At 41.9% G+C, this 21,413-nt stretch overlaps 1 protein-coding gene across 3 annotated transcripts in view; it reads left to right on the plus strand.

The window, feature by feature from the left end:
- Window positions 1-21,413, plus strand: part of ETV1 (ETS variant transcription factor 1) — a 74,553-nt gene that overhangs the window by 44,436 nt on the left and 8,704 nt on the right. For all 3 annotated transcript variants that reach the window (XM_074945834.1, XM_074945835.1, XM_074945836.1), the window contains 3 exons: window positions 16,229-16,295; window positions 16,852-16,922; window positions 20,919-21,088. In XM_074945834.1, the coding sequence (XP_074801935.1) occupies window positions 16,229-16,295; window positions 16,852-16,922; window positions 20,919-21,088 (308 nt within the window). The remainder of the gene's footprint in view (window positions 1-16,228; window positions 16,296-16,851; window positions 16,923-20,918; window positions 21,089-21,413) is intronic.

The raw sequence follows: 21,413 nt of genomic DNA on the forward strand, positions 1-21,413 counted from the left end.
TGATGTTTAGATGCATCTGAATTCAGACTTGCTTTTTGAAGGATTTTAAACCCCTTTCATTCATTTAGGCTTGGCAAAGTAGCCTCTTTAGATAATAATGCTGATAAAGCAGTGTAGTGAACCTTGCACTGCAATTGCCTTCTCATGTTTGGTCTGTAAAGGACTTCAGTTTGTCGAGCTATCTAGAAGTTAAATATGAAAGACAGAGGAGAAACTGATGTTTTTAAACTTAGGTGGGTTACCTCTGATGGGTTTTATTTGTGATATGCTATAGGTAATCACACTTTCAAAAATGGCCTCTAAATTTGTGCTCACAATTTTATGAGCACACTCATTTTTGTCTGCCAAGAATAGGGGCCTGATTCTCCTGCTACTTATGCTCCTTTATATCAGGAGTAACTCCATTGAAGTCCAATGGGGTTTACACTACTATAAAACCAGTGAGGGATACGAATTAGGCAAATCAGTGCTGACTTCTCAATTTGTGTGTAAACTGTTGTGTTTTGTGGAAGCAAATAACTTGTGGATGCCAATTTGCTGATGTAGAAGATAAATTGTTATTAATCATGTTTATTCCAGTAGTGCCTAGGGATCAACCACAAATGGGGTCCCATTGTGCCAGGCATGGGATATAGTAGCAGACAGTCCCTGCCCCGGAGAGCTTACAGTTGAAATCAGTGGTTCCCAAACTTTTTCTGTCACGCCTCCCCCTAACCCATAATGCAACCTATCCGTGCCTACCCTGAGAGCTGCGGTCAGGAGCCGTGGCCTGCAGCTGAACCACAGCCCGGGCCAGGGTTGGGAGCTGGGGCCAGGAGCGGGGCCGTGGCCAGGAGCGGAGCTGGGGCTGCTGTCGGGAGCAGGGAGTAGAGCCGTGGGCGGGGCCAGAAAGGAACGAAACTGGGGGCAGAGCGGGGCTGGGTGGCGCTCCCTTCCCACCTGTCTATAGGGGCTGGCCTGGGCCCTGCTGCGCCCCTCCCCAGACGTTCCTCCACACCCCCCCTAAGGGAGTGCACCCCACAGTTTGACAGTTCGGGGACCACTGGTCTAAATAGACAAGACTAACACTGGGTGGGGAAGGGGTGGAAAACACTAGCAAAGTGAATAATGTGAAGAGATCATGCTAGTGCCAGGATTATTTTGGTTTTTGAGGGGTGAGTGGGGATGGGGTTTATTTAGGAAGGGATTAGCTGAACTGAAAGACAAGAGAAGGGACTGGTGAGGAGGACAGCAGGTACAAAGAGGAGATGGGGAGGAAGGTGTAAGGGACAAGTGTGGAGAAACTGTGGGATGAGGCAGTTGGGGGCTAGAGCAGACAGTTAACTAGCACAAGGTAGAGACACTTTGAACTGCAAAGGATCAGATCCAGAGCTGAACTTCTCCATAATTGGGGGGTTTGAGATCCCTGGTTTTGGTTCTGATTCTGATGTACCTCTGTTCTTATCAGAGCAGCACGAGAGAGACTGTCTGCACAGTTAACATGGCCACGGATAATAGCGGACTTCACAAGTCCCTTACAATCTTCTAAAGCACTGTTATTCAGCCTACTAAATTAAAGGGTTAAAGAAAGGTTCTTTTGTATGCATGCGTCATACTCGGCAAGGGAAAGGGATCTCCTTATTGCATACTGTTACTTTAAATCTGAGGCAGGGTTAATTTTCATTTCTGTTCCAAATTTTCTTTTTAGAGATGAAAAGTGAAATTTAATCTGAAAGAAGTGCAGTTTTTTACCTCTCTCTTTTTTTCACTGCCAGTGACAGAAATGTTCCATTTTAGAGTAATGACATTCAAGCAAAGTTGTTGTTTCGTTTGTAGATGAATAATTAGGATTTTTAAAAATGTAATAGCTGTGTAACCAGTGGTCATGAAAAATTAATCTCTTGGTATCAGAAAGTATTTTTATTGGCCTTAGAATCACTGCATTTAAGTTGACACATCTGTACACTCCATAAATTGCAGTCAACAACTGTGGTCTGTTGATATTTTGTCTTGCTGCCATCTGTTCTCTAGAAACCATCATTTTCCCATCTTTGCTAAGAGTACATTAAATAACCCCTTAGGAAACATAATGTATTTGTCACTGAATCATTGATTTCATTTTTCACCTATGGATGTTGAGGGGAGCAAATGCCATAGTGGAAAATCTTTTTTGCATGATATTTCCTTGCAGCTCAAATAAGAATACTGAAACATATTTAAAAAGTTCATTGCAATTCACTGAAGATGTTCCTTTTGGGATGTTTTTAAAGGAGCCTCATAAAAGTTCATTGCTTTTGTGCACTATACTTTTATACATTGTGGAAATCTGGTGAATGAAAAGCATTATTATGGAATGATTATAACTCTATTAAAACATGACATTAATTATGACATGGGAAATGGCAGACCAATTAGTTGTAATTATAATTGCAGGTATGCAATTTCTATTGCAGAATATTTGAGATAATGGAAAGAGGGGGAAAAAAAGAAAAATGTCAACAGAGCAGAAGCTCTCTACCCTCCCCCCACCCCCTTCTCCTCTCCCCCTGCTCCTCCTCCTCTTGGAAAATACAGTTTCTCGTATATGTTGAATTGCAGCAGAAAATTAAGTCTAAATCTTCTGGCTGTCACTTAATAGATGTATATAATATTGTACATTTTATACAGCACCTTTTAACTCATAGAGTAAGACCCTTAGCTGGTATAAGTTGTCACGGCTCTGTTGAAGTCAAAGGAGCTATGACAATTTTGTTATGACAATTTACATGCGCTGAGACTCTGCCCCAATGTGCTTTAGAAGCTCTCTCTCTCTCTCTGTGTGTGTGTGTGTGTGCGCGCGCGCATCTCAATGGGTTCTGCTGTGTGCTTGTCCCTTTTTAAAACCAAGCATGTATATAAGTACTCAAATATAGATGGAGGAGTCTAGCAGCCGATGTCCGTTTTTTGAAAACTTGGCCTAATTATTTCTAGGTAGTTTCCATCAGGGCATGACCCTGTTCTTATCTTATGAAATATGACAACAGCACAGCCTAAGTGGTATACCAGGAGGTACACTGAATATGACCACAATTGTGCCTAAGTATGTGTGCAGTATTAAATATCTGCTTTTAAAATGATTCCTTTTACAATTCCAAAATAATATAAATTTCCCCTTCTACTCCCAGTGAATTATTCAAAGAAAACAAATAAGTATGAGCACGGTTCATTCTGTCATGCTGCCTGCTATGCTGATGCCATACAAAATGTATTCTTATTAAGGTTGCCTGACACTTACCCTTATAAGACAATGTCTTTATTTCTCCATAGCTTTGCCAAACTTTAACTGGGTTGCAATTTTCAATACCGGGTGTCTTCCTAAGGCTGAATGTTTCAGCTAAAACAGCTGAAATTTTCAGCTAAAACAGTTCCACCATTTCTGAGAGAGAAAGCTAGTGAAAAATACATTGTTTTGGCCATGTTAAAAAAAAATCTGGCAGTCGTTTATTTGAAAAGCTCTAGTGCTTCCATGCTATGGAGCAAGGAGTTTCAATTTGTCAGGGGTGGCCTTTGAGTCACAGATGTGCCTTTGCCATCCATGTGAAAATATGCCCAAAGCTGGCCACGTTATAAGCTTTTGAAAAACCACAGTTTATATCTCAATGGAGACATCTTAGATTTTAGCACTTAAATTCCCCAAAGATTTTGTTAGCACTGGGCATGCAGCAGCCTGGAGCAACCCTGCACTTGCAGCGCTGGGCTGCTGTTGGCCAGGTTGGGTGCAAGTACTGGAACTGAGAGCAGGGAACCTATCTTTCATGTGCTCTCAATGACTCCTATGGGCCCAGGCAGTGTGGAGGAGGAAGCTGTCTGATTCATACACAGAGGGGATAAGAGCTGGACCTGCAAAGTGTGTGTGACCGAGGGGGGGAGAGGGCGGAGAATAGGACTAGATGACCTCCTGAGGGTCCTTCCAACTCTGATAGTCTATGACCTCTATGAATAGGATAGGGAGATGATTGGGTTAAGGAAGCAGTAAGAGACAGGGACTGGGATGTGGAGTGGGGATGGATTGGGTGGGCTAGGGGACTGGGACTAGATGTCCAAGTCAGGGGCAGTGACTGTGTCTGGAAGCCTGAGGGAGACTGGGACTGGCTGAGCAAAGAGATGGGGAGTGAGAACCAATGCGTTGAGGCAAAGAGGTGAGAGGAGTAGGGGAGACAGAGCTGATGAGGCTGTAGGGGGAGAAGAGGGACTGGCTGGGCAAAGAACTGGGACAAGGAGCCATGGAGAGGCAGAGATTGGATGAGTATCCTGGAGAGGGAGATTGGGACTGGGAGCCAATGGGGACAGGAAGTGGGGTTGTGGGTGGCGGGGAACTGGAAGCCATTGTAGGGGAGAGAGATGGATTGGATGAGTGTCTGGAGAAGGGAGGGAATGGGACTGAGATGAGAAGCTTGAGGATTGGAGACTGAGATTGGCTAGATGAGGAGAATGGGATTGAGACAAAGAGCCAGCGGCTGGTCAGAGATAGGAGTGGGATAGGGACAGGGTGGAGGTAGCAGGGCAGAAGGGGCAACCTTAATTCTGACATGTCCTAACTTTTTGAGTGCTTGACTTTATAACCTTAATGTTCTTTTAACTTAGTTTTTTGTGCCAGGCTAGTGTTATATGTGTGTGTTTAAAGATAGAATGGGAACAAAATAAAACCTTTTAGACACCCTCCCCGTCCCCCCAAATAGTGTTTAAGTGTCATTGTCATTTTTAAAAGACTTAGGTCAATGTGAGTGAAACGAAAAAGATTCCTTCCCATGCTTTGTTCAGCATTTGTGGCCATCACTGGGGAAGGGGAGAGGGCTGGTGACATTGTTTAAATTTGGAGGTCTGCTGAGCCACACTGGTAGAGATGCTGAATTAAATTTTGAAGCAAAATGTATTTGTTGGGGGCTTATTTTATTTGTCTAGGTTTTTTTTTAACTTATTTGGGGAAGAAATAATAATTTTATGTGTTTCTACTGTATGGTTGTTTTTTAAATTGGGTTAGATTTTGGTCTGTGAACACTTTGGAGATGAAGACAGAAGCGAAGGAGAGAAATCCAATTGTCAATCTAAGCCAGTGCAGGATTGTTCCCTACAAGATATTCTCCATTGCTTTGTGCAGACTAGTTTTTAAGTGGCACAACTGTTGGGATTTCTACTACTTCCCTAAATTATATTGTTGATTTCCATCAATAATCATCTAAATTTACAGATAGGTGAAGTAAAAGAAGTGCTTTTGGAGCACTTATTAGACTTTGATTTGAGGATATTTACTGTGTATATTCTGACATGTGATGTTGGCAGTTTGTGTTTTAATGGTTTTATCATAGAATCATAGGATATCAGGGTTGGAAGGGACCTCAGGAGGTCATCTAGTCCAACCCCTGCTCAAAGCAGGACCGATCCCCAATTAAATCAAAAGCTTTAACTTTTTGAATCTTAAGTATTTTGAATCTTAATGATAGTAAATGTTGTTTACTGTCATTAAATAATTTATTATCTGACACACACACACCCCGCCCCCCATCTCCATTGCCACACCCCACCTTCATATTTTCCCACCACTGTGAAAATTTAAATGGATAAAAATCGGGGGAAAATGTTTAAAAATAAATATTGATACTATCCATCAAAATTATAAAAAAATAAAAATTGAATTCTGCCAAGCCTAACTATATAAGTGTTAAATATTATTACTACTATTGTTTTCATTCCCTTAAGAGATTATTCCATAGTCTAACAGACTTCACAGTTAATAAATATTTCTTAATAATGGGCTTAAATTTTCTTTTGTTCAGTTTCATTCCATTGCTCCAAGTTACACCTCCTTGAATCATACTAAACAATTCCTTGGTATTAACATACCACCTCTAAGTCTTTGTAGGCAGTTTGCATGTATTCTCCTAGTCTGTCTGTGTGTCTAGTTGTTGAAATCTTGCCTTATAAATCCTCTAGCTCTTAATCCTGCTTTTCCTCAAATATGCTGTGATTTCCCTCCTTCTGTTATTATGCTGCTCACAACTCTGTGCAATATTTTCTGCATAGTCTCACCAGTGTTCCATAAAGTGGAACTAATACTTTCCTAGAATGTGATGTAATGCTTCTGAATGTGCAGCTCAAAATTATGTCCTTTCTAATCACCGTACTGTTGTGCAACAACATATATAATGTTCAGTTCACGACCATGGCTCCGGGTGAAACGCTGGCCCCGGTGGAGTTTTGCCACCAGGATTTCACCCGATATATTTTCCAGCATTGCTGCTTTTTTCTCCCCAGTGTCTTCCTGGAATACATGACCATGGTTGAAATACCTGACACTCTTGCTTCAGGAGCTTGTCTTTGCTGTGTTGCTTAAGTAAATGAGCTTGGGTTTCATTCTCCTGCTTAAATGCTCTGTGTAGAACTTGCTCCTAAAACAATGAGTGCACATATCCTCAGTCAGATGTGTACAACAGTGGAAACTAATGTGATGACCTAATTGAGGTGCAGGAAATACTTGGACTTGTTGAGAGGTCATTGTTAAAGCAGCAGATTTACTGTCTCACTTGCTTTCTGGGTAGCTATTTTCCTCTAAATATTTGCTATTTCTGTCTTTAAAAAGCTAGGAGCTAATCTTACTAAGTTATTCCTACTCTTTCTTCATAAAATAAGGTAAATCTCAGCAACATATTTCTCTCCTGTGTACAGCAAAATATCAAATGTGTATTTTTTCATTTCAAAGCAGACAACAAAAATCTAAAAAGTTGTCCTCTGGCTGCTGTTTTTCAAAGAAATGGATAAATATCCTCTAAATCTACAGTTACAGTAAGTGGCACTGGCTAATGATTTGATTTGAGAATTGAGAGTACAGTCTGGATTTACTCTTTGTGCATTAACGCAGGTCAGATGGACACAGGCTGCATTTTAAATCAGTAATGGAAGGCTGAAGCCTGTCTTAAACCAATCACATCAGCCTTACCCAAGACCAATTGATCCCTCGGGGCTGAACCCTGTGAGCGCAGCTTTTATATGAATGGACTCTGTACAGCCTGAAGTTTCATTCATAAAATGGATGCTGAAGGGGGAAAAAAAAACAAACCCTGGAATGTTCATTTATATAGAACTAAAGAGTGTAGTGTTCCATCAGCTGCTGCTTTTGCCAGTTGACTTGAAGTAATGATTAATGCTCATTGGCCCTGCCTGCATGTAACCTGACACCATTTATGGCCTTGGTGTGTTTCTAATGTATAGTGAATGAGAAGGCTACATTCTCAAATCAGAAACATAAACAGGAACTGGTTGGTCTGAATTCCATTCAAATATGTCACTTCAGCCATGCAGTGTTTGTCCAACTTAGATTTTACAGGCAGGGAACCAGGCGGGGGAGAAAAAGCAACACAGACATTTTTTGCAGTAAGCTCACCAAAAAAAAAGGAAAGAGAGAAAAAATCCGTTTTGCTTTTTCGTTGAATTTAAAGGGAAAGTTATGCTTAAACTCAAAACAAATTTTAAAGTTAATGAAAGTGATGGAAATGAATATCTGATTTTAAAGTATCCTTCAAAGACCGGATCTATGTGGAATTTAAATTCTGATTTTAATATCAGAGCCTTTGTTTTCTGTTCTGATGTATAAAGTTACATGTTGCCCTGGCAGACTGTTGTCTTAAAAATGTATTTGCAGAGACCAGATGTCATGATGTTGTCATAGTGAAGTCCCGTTTCACTATAGAAACCAAAGTTGCTGCATTTCAGAGGGGAAGGAAGATGTTTATTTAGAGTTTGTTTTTTTAACTATTTTTGCTTAGGTGTAAACTACTTGGACTAAATCTGATTCTAGCTGGTAGGTTTATGTCAGGGGTTATAGATAAGAATTAATCTTTGCCATGGCTACCTTTTAGGAAGATTTTTGTGTGTGTCATAACAGTGTTTCTGTAATACTGGGATGCAAGTGGAAAATAATGAATAATTCAAATGTAGAGCCTTGGAAAATGAAGGAGAAATGAGCCTTTCTTTGATCCTTCCTGAAACAGGATCCTGTGAGCTCTGCACGCAGATTTAAGTCTTGCTATCCCTGCTCCTATTCATAGCACCGTGGTGGCACCCTGCAAACACTTGCCTGTGTGCTTAGCTTTGTGCATGAGAGTAGTCCCATTGAATGTTATGGGCTTGTGCGCAGGTGTTTGCAGGATCAGGATATAAGTGAGATCCCTGGACAGATAAGCTACAGACTGGGGTGGGGAGGAAGAGCTTACTCCGCTATTACCACCTGTCTAATGAAGAATGAAAAAATTATTCATTATGTTTTCCACTTCGTGTGTCTTCATTGTCCAGAAAACTAAATTGCATTATAAACAATACTGTAACAGTGAGTCACCATAAATTCTGAAATTAGATTTTTTTTGGTGGAGCAAATACAGCACTTATTTGATATATAACAATGCTACTAGAAATGCAGAGGCTCTCATTTAACGAAATTACTTTGTTCTCTTGTGCAATTTTTTTTGCCCAAACCAAACAACATCGGGTTGAAGCGCTGTAGTAGAATTGTCAGATGAAAGCAATCTATGTCATTTTAAATGAAGATTTTAGAGACAACATCAGGCATTTGTCTGAACTGTAACATGTCTACATTTTGGGTTGAATCCTGGCCCCATTCAAGGCTGTAACAAATCCCACAGTAAGTAAGATGTTAGCAGCTGATCCTCAAACAGATCTGTGTGCAAGGATCTTTACTGCTGGGCAGCAAGAGTTGGGGTCCACATGTGTATATCTGTTTCCAGAATCTGTCCCTTAAACAGCACTCTGGAAGTGCTGTCCATCTGATGAGATGTAACACTGAAGCCCTACACACTTGTGGTATGTGAAGGCCCCAAAAAGCAAGAGGTGATGTAGCTGTATTGCAGCTGGAATCGTTGCATTCTGCCTACCAAGGTGGATAAAAATTTTAAAAATCGGATTTTTTTTAAATTAAATTGGATTTTTTTGATTAAATGCTTTTTGAGGAAAAAAACCTATGTAAAGATAGTTTTAATTAAAATACAGTATAGCTCAAAGATATCTCATCATGCAATAGGGATTATAAATTTTAATTCTATAGTATGAGACAGTATAGTCATGTAATGTTAATGAAAAGTTTTGTAAATGAGTTCCAATAGTTCATGGTCTAGGGACCCAATCTTGTGGGGTTCGACAGGTTTCTGTATAGATTATTTAGGTTAATCTTTCTATCTAGCCAATGGGGACTCAGTGCTCAGTCTAGAACAGGGGTCGGCAACCTATGGCACACGTGCCAAAGACGGCACACCAGCCGATTTTTAATGGCACACTGGTGCCTGCCGGGTCCTAGCTGCCGGCCCCGCTCAGCGCCCGCTGCCAAACCCAAGCCAGGACCCCGACAGGCAGCAGCGTGCCATTAAAAATCCTGCCCACCCTGGCCCGCTCTTCTCCACACACCCCCGGCGCGGGGGCAGGGTGAAGAAGCTTGGTCCTGCTGGCTGCTGCTGCAGGGCAGGCAAGCTCCCCACTTCCCCCCGCTGTGTTGCGTGCCTGCCCCTCCTCCTCTCCCTCCCTGCCACCAATCAGCTGATGGCCCTTGCGAGGGAGGCGGAGAAGCGGAGCCGGAGCGCTCTCATGCTCCGGGGAGGAGACGGAGAAGAGGTGGAGACGGGGCCTTGGGGAAGAGGGGTGGAATCAGGGCATATCCCCTTTAGCCCCCTGTCGTGAGCCGCTCTGGGCAGGGGTCTGGGAGCACCCCAGCGACCCCAGCCCACACCCCCAGCCCTCTGCCGTGATCCCTGCACCCCCCTCACACACACCCAGCCCTCTGCCCTGATCTCTGCACCCCCACACGCCCCAGCCCTGACTCCAGCACCCCCCACACATACCCAGCCCCCACACCCCATGCCCTGACTCCACCACCCCTCTCATACGCCCTCTGCCCTGACTCCTGCACCCTCCTCACACACTCCCAGCCCTCTGCCCTGCACCCCCACAACCCCAGCCCTGACTCCAGCACCCCTCACACATACCCAGCCCCCACACCCCATGCCCTGACTCCACCACCCCTCTCATACGCCCTCTGCCCTGACTCCTGCACCCTCCTCACACACTCCCAGCCCTCTGCCCTGACCCCTGCACCCCCACGACTCCAGCCTTGACTCCAGCACCCCCCCCACATATCCAGCCCCCCATGCCCTGACTCCTGCACCCTCCTCACACACACCCAGCCCCCTGCCCTGACTCATGCACCTCCACACATACCCAGCCCCCCCACACCCCGTGCCCTGACTTTTACACCCCCCACATTCCCACCCCCACCGTGAGCACCAAACGGGAGCTCCTGCACCCTCCCCCCCCCACATTCCTACCTGCACCCCTCGCACCAAATGGGAGCTGACCAGGTAAGCACTCCACACACAAAACCTCCTGCCCCAACCCTGAGCCCCCTCCCTCATTCTAGCTCCTGGCCTGCTCCTTCACCCCCAGCCCTGTGCTCAGTGGACTCCCACCCTCAGCTCAGTGCAGAGAGAGAGAGGAAGAGAATGGGCTAGAACCAGGGAGGAGGTAGGTACCCTCTCTATGTGGGCAAGGCTGGGATCCCAGATGGGCAGTGGGCTGAGTGGGGCCGACAGCCGGGACCCTGGCTGGCAGGAGCCGGCGGACGGAACCTCAGACCAGCAGCGGGCTGAGTGGCAGCAGGCTGAGCCACTCAGCCCACTGCCGGTCTGGGGTCCCGGCCATCAGCCCCACTCAGCCCACTGCCGGTCTGGGGTTCTGGCTGCCAGCCCCTTGCCAGCCGGGGCCCCAGCCACAAGCCCTGCTCAGCCTGCTGCCAGCCTAGGTGAATGGAACCCCAGGCTGGCAGCGGGCTGAGCGGGCCGGCGGTGTAAGATCAGCATTTTAATTTAATTTTAAATGAAGCTTCTTAAATATTTTGAAAACCTTGTTTACTTTACATATGACAATAGTTTAGTTATATAATATATACACTTACAGAGAGACCTTCTAAAAAATGTTAAAATGTATTACTGGCAGGCGAAACCTTAAATTAAAGTGAATAAATGAAGATTCCTCACACCACTTCTGAAAGGTGGCCGACCCCTGGTCTAGAAGATACTATCAGAGATCCTTAGTTTTGCACTTCTCAAACTATGGATTTGTGTCTCCAGAGGTAACATGCTTGTTAACAGCAAAAATGTTTTTAAACAAATAAATAATATATAGAGATGAGAAATAACAGACCTCAACTCTGTTGTCCCTCTGCAAATTTGTGTACACAGAGTCAATGCCTTACCTCTCTAAAAGTGCAAAGTTTCAAAAAGTTCATGAATAGAAGTTTGTTGGGGGCGTAGTAGATCTGTACAAGGAGAAGAAGTCTGGAGAAAATGTGAGAAGCGAGGGACATATGCTTGTTTTGTTAAAATATTATATGTTTGCCGTTGGAGAAAAAAATCCAGAATACTTAACGTTGTTGTTTTAGTTAAATAAAACAATTTAAATGTCTGTCTGGTGATGTTCTCCTCCTAATACAGCGTGGCAAGAAAATCCTCCACGTATTAATGATTAACCTGTTGAACTGGAGATAGTTCACCTCCCAATGACTTCATAAATATCTACTTCAATTACCTTTGGTAAATGAAATAACCAAACACTCATTCATTTTCTGATATAGCTGTAAAACGAATCTGAAAAATTTTCCAAATAAATTACTGTTTAAAAATGTATAGTGTGTACCTTCTAAAAATGAAACCTACATCTATCTCTGAGTTGTGAAGAATATGTATTAAGGTTATAACAACCAACAAGAATGCACTTTTATGTAGAAAAACATTATTAAATCGAGTCTTCCTGACTAGTGATTTAAATCAAATCCACCCTGCTGCCTACCTAAAAATTCCCCTTGTGGTTTCAGCTGATTACTGTATTCTTCTTCGCCTCACACTCTGGATAAATAGTTGGGTTAAGTTGCTGTATTAAACAGATGTTACTTTCCATCCTGGAGCTGGTTGCATTTTAGTGGTGGATGTAATGACCTTGGTGCATAGGCAGTATATTAATTTAAATTTTAAGTGCTCCTGGTTCAGTAGAGATGATAAATGCTATATACATATACTGTACGTTATTATTTTATTAAAATGAGACGTTGTTGAGGTTGGGAGTCCTAAAATATAACCTGTCCTAACTTTTAACATTTTCTTTAAAAACTTAAGTTGGCTCTTGAGCCTAGAAAAGAAAAAGTGAACAGGATTCTATTGATTTTTTTTCTGTCTTGCCCACTTATAAGAACGGCAGGCGGAGCAGAGAGACAGAGTGTGTGTGTGTACTTGTGAAACCAAATACAGCTACGGATTTGGTGTATTGAGCCCCTGTCATGGAAGCCTGGGATTTGACCTACATCACAGCCCTTCTTTTGAGGGGCTGATGGATTTATATTTATTTTAAGGACCAAAAGGACAGTTCAGAAGGAAATGCTGTCAGGTCAAGTTAAATGATTGGCTGTTTCTCTAGCCAAACCCCTTGAAATTCTAGTGATTCGCTTCCATTTTTACAATAAAAGGAGTACTTGTGGCACCTTAGAGCCTAACAAATTTATCTAAGGGGCCACAAGTCCTCCTTTTCTTTTTGCGGATACAGACTAACACGGCTGCTACTCTGAAACCTATTCTTATAATAGTATCCTATTCAGTCCCAGAGGGTAAGTGAGAGAAGAACTAGGCAAGTAAACAGGAAGACAAGAGCATGGTCCCAATGCCAATACTATCATTTTATTTTCTGTCTTTAAGGAAGAAAACAGGTTTTGTCTGTGGATGAGGTCTATTGATCAAAGCGAGAGACTTGTTTGCAGGCTCAATATAAGTGACTGCCACTGGGGGCAGAATCACATCCGTGCTTCCTTGCTTTGTGTTTTTTGTACAGAATTTAATCCCTGCTGTGTTATCGTTGTCACCAGGCCCCTATCTGCCATGGGTTGTAAACAGGTGTGAGCCAGACGGTCTGACCCTTTTAGAGCAATGGAGCTCAGCGCAGAGTATTTCTTCCAGGAAAGCTGGAACCTCACGTTTCTAATAGAACTATCATTTTGTCCCAGAAATCCATTTATTCTGGGATAGGTAGTAATAATCATTTGGGGCTAGATTGCAGCTTTGCAGCCTGCCCTGAGCAAGGGGTGCTGTGGAGCTGCAGTGTGCCAGGAGGAGACCTGAGAATGAATTGTGATTCGAATTCCCAGTTCCTCCTCTGCTTCCCCCTTGCTCTGGGGGAGGGAGAAGTTACTTCATCCTTTCTCATGGTAAACTTTACAATCCCCTGTACAGCAGGCCAACTACTCTGCGGGAGAGGGTGGAGCTAGAATGCTTCCTACTCTGCCTACTTCTTCACAACAGGGAGTATTGGGGGCAAGTAGCCCTTGCTCTCCTCATCTCAGTCAGAGTCATGGTCTGAGCAGTGGACTTCAAGAGCGCTGAGTCACTCCCCTTGTGTCTGTGACAGTCCCTCAGGTTGCAGTATATTAATATGAGAGTTGTGCTAAACAGGAGGGTCTAATCTTATGCCCTATTCGAGTATAGAATCCAGAATCCAGTATGAGCTGCTCAGTTAGGACATGACCTTGCTCCCACTGGAGTTAGTAGTTGATTTCGTTGTTTTCAGTGGGAGGAAGATTGGGCTCTTACTTTGTACTTCTTGATGAAAGCACAGCATACTTCATCAAGTTCCTCCTTGGCATGCCCCGAAGAGCAGGCATTGCTGCAGTCTCTGGATTATATATTTTAAAATAACACTTACTGCGGGGGAAAGGTGTCAGGACAATATGAAATAAGTCCAGTTTCACAATTTTAAGATGACTACTCAATTGCTCTTAGGGTTAAGGGAGACCAGCGTGACCTCAGATGTTCCAGATTAATAGCACTCCTTATGCATCCTTACTTTTTCGCTGGACTCTGCCCTTCGTAAGGTGATATAACTTTATAATGTGAGCTAAGAATGTGCCATATGTGTGTTGCATATCCAAAAGCCAGGCATATTTATTTAATTACTATAATCCACTAAAAGATCTGAAGGTGATACAACCAGTTCACCTCAGCTACTTGCAGTGTGCCCTGAAAGTAGCTCCATGCCTTTGCGCTATTGCGTTTATCTTCTTGAGACCATAATTTAACAAGAAGAAAATACACAATTGCTCTGCAATTTCTGCTCTAAAATGTTTGCTTTTGAAGTAACTCCGCTTAGCTAGTTAAAATACTTCTGGGCCTTAGTTAAGCATTTAGTACAATTTAAAACTGCAATGTTAAATTTCATTGGTTGGACTTTTTATTAGATAAGGTTGAAATGAAAGCAGCAGGCAATTTAATTAGGAGTAATTTTTCTGGGCAAGTCATTACTTTGATGAACTTCAGAGCAATGTTTATGGCTCCTAATTAACCATGTTAGTCATTTGATTGAATAATCACTTTGGAAATGTTTCTACAATTTGATTAGAGTCTGACCCACTCTGATAGTCATAAATTAACTGATAGCACTTTAGAATAACAAGACTTTAGTTACTTTGTGAGGAATAGACTCTTCTCTGCTATATTTTTCAGTCCTCTACGGAGTATTTAATCTTAGGGTTCGGTTGCATTTAAACAATGTTGGTACAAACAAGACTTGTCTTTAAAAAAAAAAAAAGTCTCCAGATGTTAATTATAATTGACTTTGGTGCACAAGAGATATTACCCAGGTTGGCTAAAAACACAACTGTATCGATAGATACATGCATAGCTCCCTTGTGCTGTCAGTTTGATTATTTTGCAAGAGCCAGCATCATGAGTTGCAAATAGGTTTTGCTGCCAATATTAGTGAATTTTTACCTAAAATAGAAAATGTCTGTTTCAATTCTCAAGCTTCCTCCTTTTACATAGATTCGTTTTCCGTTCTCTTACAATCTAATCTGTTTGGTAACCCGAGTGATTCTTTGCTTGTGAACCACTGCTTGCAGCTTTGACTTCTGGTGTACAAAATTACACTTGACCTGTCTGAACATTGAATCACTGATTCCTGTGATTACTTAGCATAGTTGTAAAAGATGCTTGAAATACTAGAGCCCAAGGAGACAAGTACTGAATGCTTGATAGGGAAAACAAGTAATAAAGGAGGGAGGGGCTTTCAGACAGTTAGAGGAAACTTATTACTATCCTGTGCTGTGCTTGCTGTGGGAATTCAGTGTAAAACCTCATTTTCTTATCCTGCCAAGCCCTTGATACTCATCACCAGTCAGTGAGCAGTGAAATTTAGAATTGCATTCTGAAAAGAGTTTGTAGACAATGTTAGAAGAATAATGTCCCTCTCTCCTGACCTCTCTTTGCATCTCTTCCAGAGTGATGTGTTATAAGATTGCATGGATTAGGGTAGGAGTTTATCACAAGATCAAGTAGACTCTCGGTATTCAATAGGCAGGTTAAAAAAATGGACTAGAAGGGCAACCATTTGTGGTCCGGTTTTGTTTGCATGGGGTATAACTAGGGATAGAGTCAGGTGAGGGGGAAGTACAAAGATGGGTGCCTGCACGGAGCATACCATTTTAATTAGTATTGTTTGGTTTTCTCTTTCCTCTTCCATGCTTAAAGAAACATTGGCAACGTAGACAATAGAAATTATAAACTCTATATGCATTTATATTGCCTTAAAAGTGCACAGTGCTGTAAAAAATGGTAATCAATGCCACTGAATTCCTTAAATGTGTTTTAAAGTGTCTTAACAATTAGAGAAAATGCCTTTAAACTTTCAGATCTTGGAACCCAGGCTCAGAAGCCCGGCATTCCCTGTGGTAATTATGCCATATTTTGTGGTTTATTAGTCTCTGCTATGATTGGCAAGCTATTGATTTCAAAATCATTGCTATGTCAGTTTGGTTACCAAAAGACCTAGATGCATAAGTGTGGGGTTTAAAAAATTAATTCTGACTTGTGTATTTTGGTCTGTAATCACACTGAAGTGTGATTGTCCTGGGAGTTGACCTTTAACAAGGTTAATTATGATAAAAATTTGAGTTCAAGTGCCTGTGTTAGACAAGATCAATGTTCCACGCAATATGGTTTTCTTTTTTGCCATGCTTTGTGCATGCTGCTCTGAAATGCTAACTATGTGTTGACAGGTTCCCCCTCACTGTGACTTATGTCCCTTTCTGTTACTCTTCTGTCTGTAGCCTGTCTCATTGATAACCTGCGCACTTTCAATTCCAGACAATCTTTTGACTAGCGTTGTCGTCTTCTTCTTTCAGAAGTGCCTAGCTGCCATTCCATTTACATGAGGCAAGAAGGCTTCCTGGCTCACCCAAACAGAACAGAAGTTAAGTTTTCTATTTTTTATGTCACTTTTGTACAAGAGAAACTTTTGGGATTTTTTTTAGTGGAGAAATTTGAAGATCACACGACGAATTATTGTCCTGCTTGGAAAACTCCATCCTCTGCTTCCCCCTGCTCTATCCCTGTGTTTTTGATGTGCAAAAACATTGCAACCTGGACTAGTACCAAAGGTTAGCTAGGATACAAGCAGCTGAAAGGTGGTCTTGCTCAACATTCTTTCCAGTGGCACTAGCTATTGAATGGGCACTTCTCATAAATTTGCCCCCCTGCACCCTGCCTGGTAAAATTTTAAAGTGGCAGACTTCTGACTTCTAGGTGCAGCTTTGGCGCCTTTGTCAAAATGAAGCTTGTTAGTGCGTAGTAAAGGCATTTCATACATGTAATGAAAGTAGTCCAGAACTAGAAGAAATTACCAGGAAAAGACAGATATTTTGCTTCCCAGTCTTCTGCTTTAACACATATTTTAAGACAGTATACAATGTGTTTTCTCCCTTCATTACTCATACATCTAGCAAATAAACTCTTCTCTTCAATTTACAGGTTGTATGTATGAAAAGGGACCTAGACAGTTTTACGATGACACTTGTGTTGTTCCGGAGAAGTTTGATGGTATGTATTCCATATTTCTGTTTCCTCCCCCCCCCCCCCCCCCACAACCCCACCCCCGGTGTGGAGAGTTGGAAAGGGAGTTGTTGATCAAAAAGGTCAGTAACATTCCAATTTAAGATTCCTTAACACACCATTTGCAGTGCACCCAACCAAAGCTGACCTTTGCCTCTTGAAACCAAAGTCTCCTTTCAATAGGATGTTAGTCTATTTTTGCTAGTGAGAGATTCTGTATCCAGAGATATGTTAGAGGAGCACAGTTCTGGCTGTGCTGAGAAGTAATAGGAGGATTTCCATTGCACTGATGATCACATACAGCTTGTTATTAGAGATTTATTGAAAGCTGATCCTGTAATTAACAAAGCAGAACAGAAAGCAGCTCCTCTGGATTTACTGATGACTAATGCAGCCTGTTGTGTCTCATTGTCCATGAAGAATTGAATTATTGAACATAAGTGCAACAGAGCAATTCGGATTTTGATGTATTTTTTTTCTTTTTTTGTCTAGAGAGATGTCTGTATTAAACATTGTGCTACTTGGTAATTGTTGAAAGGGTTTCATACCAAAAGAATTATCTTTTCATAGCACTGGCCAGTATAACAAACATTTTCCAAAGGTGACTAATGGGGTCATGTCAGATAAAATAGCCCAAAGTCATCTCACTATATGGATTTCCTGGAGCAACTCTGATTTACTATAGTTCTGTACCATTGTAACCAAAGGCATAATTAGGCCCAGTATGTGATAGTCTGCAACTTTGGCTAAGTGATTTGCAGACTGAACAGCTAATTGATTTACAGGACAACCTCAGAGTTATGAACTGACCAGTCAACCACACACCTCATTTGGAACCCAAAGTATGCTGTATTCAAAGCTGTATTAAGTCAATGTTCAGTTGTAAACTTTTGACAGACCAACCATAACGTTTTGTTCAGAGTTACGAGCAACCTCCATTCCTGAGGTGTTCGTAACTCTGAGGTTCTCCTGCAGTTGCTGTTTTGACTTAGTCTCTGTATATCCATCTTTGCTTGTTTCACAGGACTGAGGGGATGTCCTTCTGATAAGTTGACTGTGAAAGGCTCTCTGAACCTTGCTTAACGGAGTTTGGAGAGCTCAAATTTTTCCCTAGGACATCTGTGCGTGTTATCAAACCTTTGCATGTCTAACACTGGTTGCATCTGCTTATGAATGGGAGGGCTCAAATTAAAATCAACCTGAAAAATTACGTACCTTTGAAACTGAGGTGCCACCAGCATATCAGAGCTGCTGTGGAATAGCAAGAAGCAAATGGAGGATTCTGAGTGCTATTAGACCTAAGCTCTGATGATTGGTAAATCCAGCACGGTAGCGTTACGGGGTTGATGCTTTCGCAGAAGGAATGGTTTTACTCACAGTCATCCTTGTACTGTGGGTGATGGAACATATGCTAATTGTGTTTTTATTTAGCACATCAACTCAGATCTTTATTTCTAAACAAGAAACATTATGTGTCTGCTCCTACTTCCAGGGGCACCGGTGACAAATTTCTGGTTACATCACTGGGAGCAGGATTGGGCCCTCTGTTTCTTTACTTCGTAAAGTTAAAATGATCTGTAGGAGCAACATCCATCTAGTTCATTCCTGAACAGCTGCACATTTTATGTTAAAAAAATAAGAATCGAAAGGTGGAGCAAATTGCTTCAAAAAAATAAATCTTTGGAAATAACGTATGCTCTTCCAAGAGAAGCCACTGCCTGGAAGCTGCTGTAGGTGGACAGTGCAGTGCTCTTCACAAGATCAGGCTCAGGTATAATAAGAATCTGTGTGTTTGTACATACTCCTAATGTGGTGGGTGCAGAGAAACGAGCACAATCGCCCATCGTTCTAAAAATGGTATTGACTCTTCGCTGGATGTGGCCTATAGGGTAAAAGTGGGATAGACCCAGCAATGTGCCTCAAGTTTTGGGGCCAGATTCTGTGCTGTTTCTGTTGAAATCAGTAGATCTCTCTCTGCCAGCTTAGGCTAACTAAGAATCGGGTCCTCAGGAATACTGCACTTGCTGTTTACATGTTACTCAACTATAGTTAGAAAAGTCTTGTCCTTGAAAAATAAGTGGTTACAGGATCAGGATTTAACACAAATCAGTGAGCCAGGGGTTGTTTAATTTGTTTTTGCCAACTATTGCCTTAGTTTTCTTTCCTTTTTATAAAAGGATGTATTCTATTTGTAATACTCTTTTTCTTTTGACTACATCGAGCCCTTCTGTATTGGCAAGGAGGCTATCCTTATGCTTTTGGTTAATGTAAAATCCTGACTTCCATCACTAGCCAGACAAGGTGGGTGAGGTGATACCTTTTATTGGACCAACTTCTGTTGCTGAGGGAGATAAACTTTTGAGTTACACAGAGCTCTTCTTCAGGTCTGAGAAAGGTACTAAGAGTGTCACAGCTAAATACAAGTTCAAACAGATAGTTTGGCATAAGTAGTTAGCCCATATTCTAAGAAACCATTCAACATGAATGACAGGTTTCAGAGTAGCAGCCATGTTAGTCTGTATTCGCAAAAAGAAAAGGAGGACTTGTGGCACCTTAGAGACTAACCAATTTATTTGAGCATAAGCTTTCGTGAGCTACAGCCCACTTCACTGAATGCATCCGATGAAGTGAGCTGTAGCTCACGAAAGCTCATGCTCAAATCAATTGGTTAGTCTCTAAGGTGCCACAAGTACTCCTTTTCATTCAACATGAAGTGGCCCATTAATGCCCCTGTAGTCATTGAACAAAAAGGGGAATTAGTGGGTTACAGATCGTTGTAATAAACCATAAATCCAGTGTCCTAAATGTTCCCTTTGAGTATGTGCTAACTACTTATGCTAAACTGTTCCATCTTGTATTTAGCTGTGACACCTTTAGTACCTTTCCCAGACCTGAAGAAGAGCTCTGTGTAACTCAAGAGCTTGTCTCTGTCACCAACAGAAGTTGGTCCAATAAAAGGTCTTACTTCACCCACCTTGTCTCTCTGATATCCTGGGACAGACACGGCTACAACACTGCTGCGTACAGCACTAGCCAGGACAGGCTGCTTGGGAAAAGTTGCTGTTCTGGTGGTGAAGTGGGGAATAGAATTTTACCAGTAGACCGAGGATTGCTGTCATCATTAGCAGAAACTAAATCTCTGTTCTAGCCCCAGACCTTTTAGCTGTTGTTTCGATGAGCTGTTCAGTAGAAATACAATTTAAAAACAAGCAAATACACAGTATGGATGTAACAGTTTTTCATTAGCAATTTGTGCAGAGCAGTTAGCAGAATATTGTTTATTTGATAGATTTCCCTGGGTCTGAACTTTAAGCAAAAATAACATAGTGCTCTTCAAGGGGAAATGCTAATCTCATATGTAGGTATGAGTAAATATAAAGCGTGCTAAAGATGAACCATCTTGTATGCAAGTCCAATATGCCACAGAGGAACTCACATATCTGCAGGATTTGCATGCCTATACATAAAGCCAATGCTGTTTAAGTCCAAGTCAAATGCTCTGCCAAATTTCCCTTAGAAGTATTTGCATGCAAAAGAAGTTTTAGTCAATGGGGTTTTGCAGCTATCTGAAGCATACATTAAATCTTCAAAATGGGAGTTGTGCAAAGTATTGTATACAAATGAAATTCTTCAGGCATCAGAGTTGTTTACAAAAACAGTTCATGCTCTTTCAGATATAGGGTATTGCAAAATGTTGTTTGCAAGTGAGATTTGCATATATCAGAGTTAGATGAAAACAACAAAGACTGACATGAAGCGTGACTGAATTTAGGTACTCTACTTTTTTGTCTTAATTTGCTAGTAAATTACCTGTATGAATGTATTATATATAATCAGCAAGAAGAAGGGAAGGTAGTCTATGCAGACTTGTAAGGTGATAAGAATTTTTTTTGTACAGTTTTATGAACTGTACTGGTTGGTTTGGCATTTCATCTAACAAACTGATCACTGATGAATATTTGACATTATTTTGTGTGTGTGTAGGTGACATCAAACAAGAGCCAGGGATGTACCGTGAGGGACCCACATATCAGCGGCGGGGCTCACTTCAGCTCTGGCAGTTTTTGGTAGCCCTTCTTGATGACCCATCGAACTCTCACTTCATTGCTTGGACTGGCCGAGGCATGGAATTCAAACTGATTGAGCCAGAAGAGGTGGGTGTGGAAGTTTACTATTTGAAGGACAACATGTCTCAAAATAGATTTATGATACAAATGATACAAATGAATTGTATTCCTTTTCTGGAGAGATGCATTCCTCTCCTTCTGAAACTTTACTTCGGGAATATAGAGAGGACAGGTACTGTACGTGCTGATAGGTTTAGAATAGGTGCACATTAATTTAAGTGTCTTGATTCAACTAATCATGCACAGACAATCACTAACAGAAATGGAAGCTTAAGTGCCGTATTTCAGACTACTCAGCACTCACAGTTGGAGGCCAGAATTTCAGATGAGTTACATGGAAAATAATGGGAGC

The sequence above is a fragment of the Natator depressus genome, chromosome 2 (assembly GCF_965152275.1).
Source record: "Natator depressus isolate rNatDep1 chromosome 2, rNatDep2.hap1, whole genome shotgun sequence".
Taxonomy (NCBI): domain Eukaryota; kingdom Metazoa; phylum Chordata; order Testudines; family Cheloniidae; genus Natator; species Natator depressus.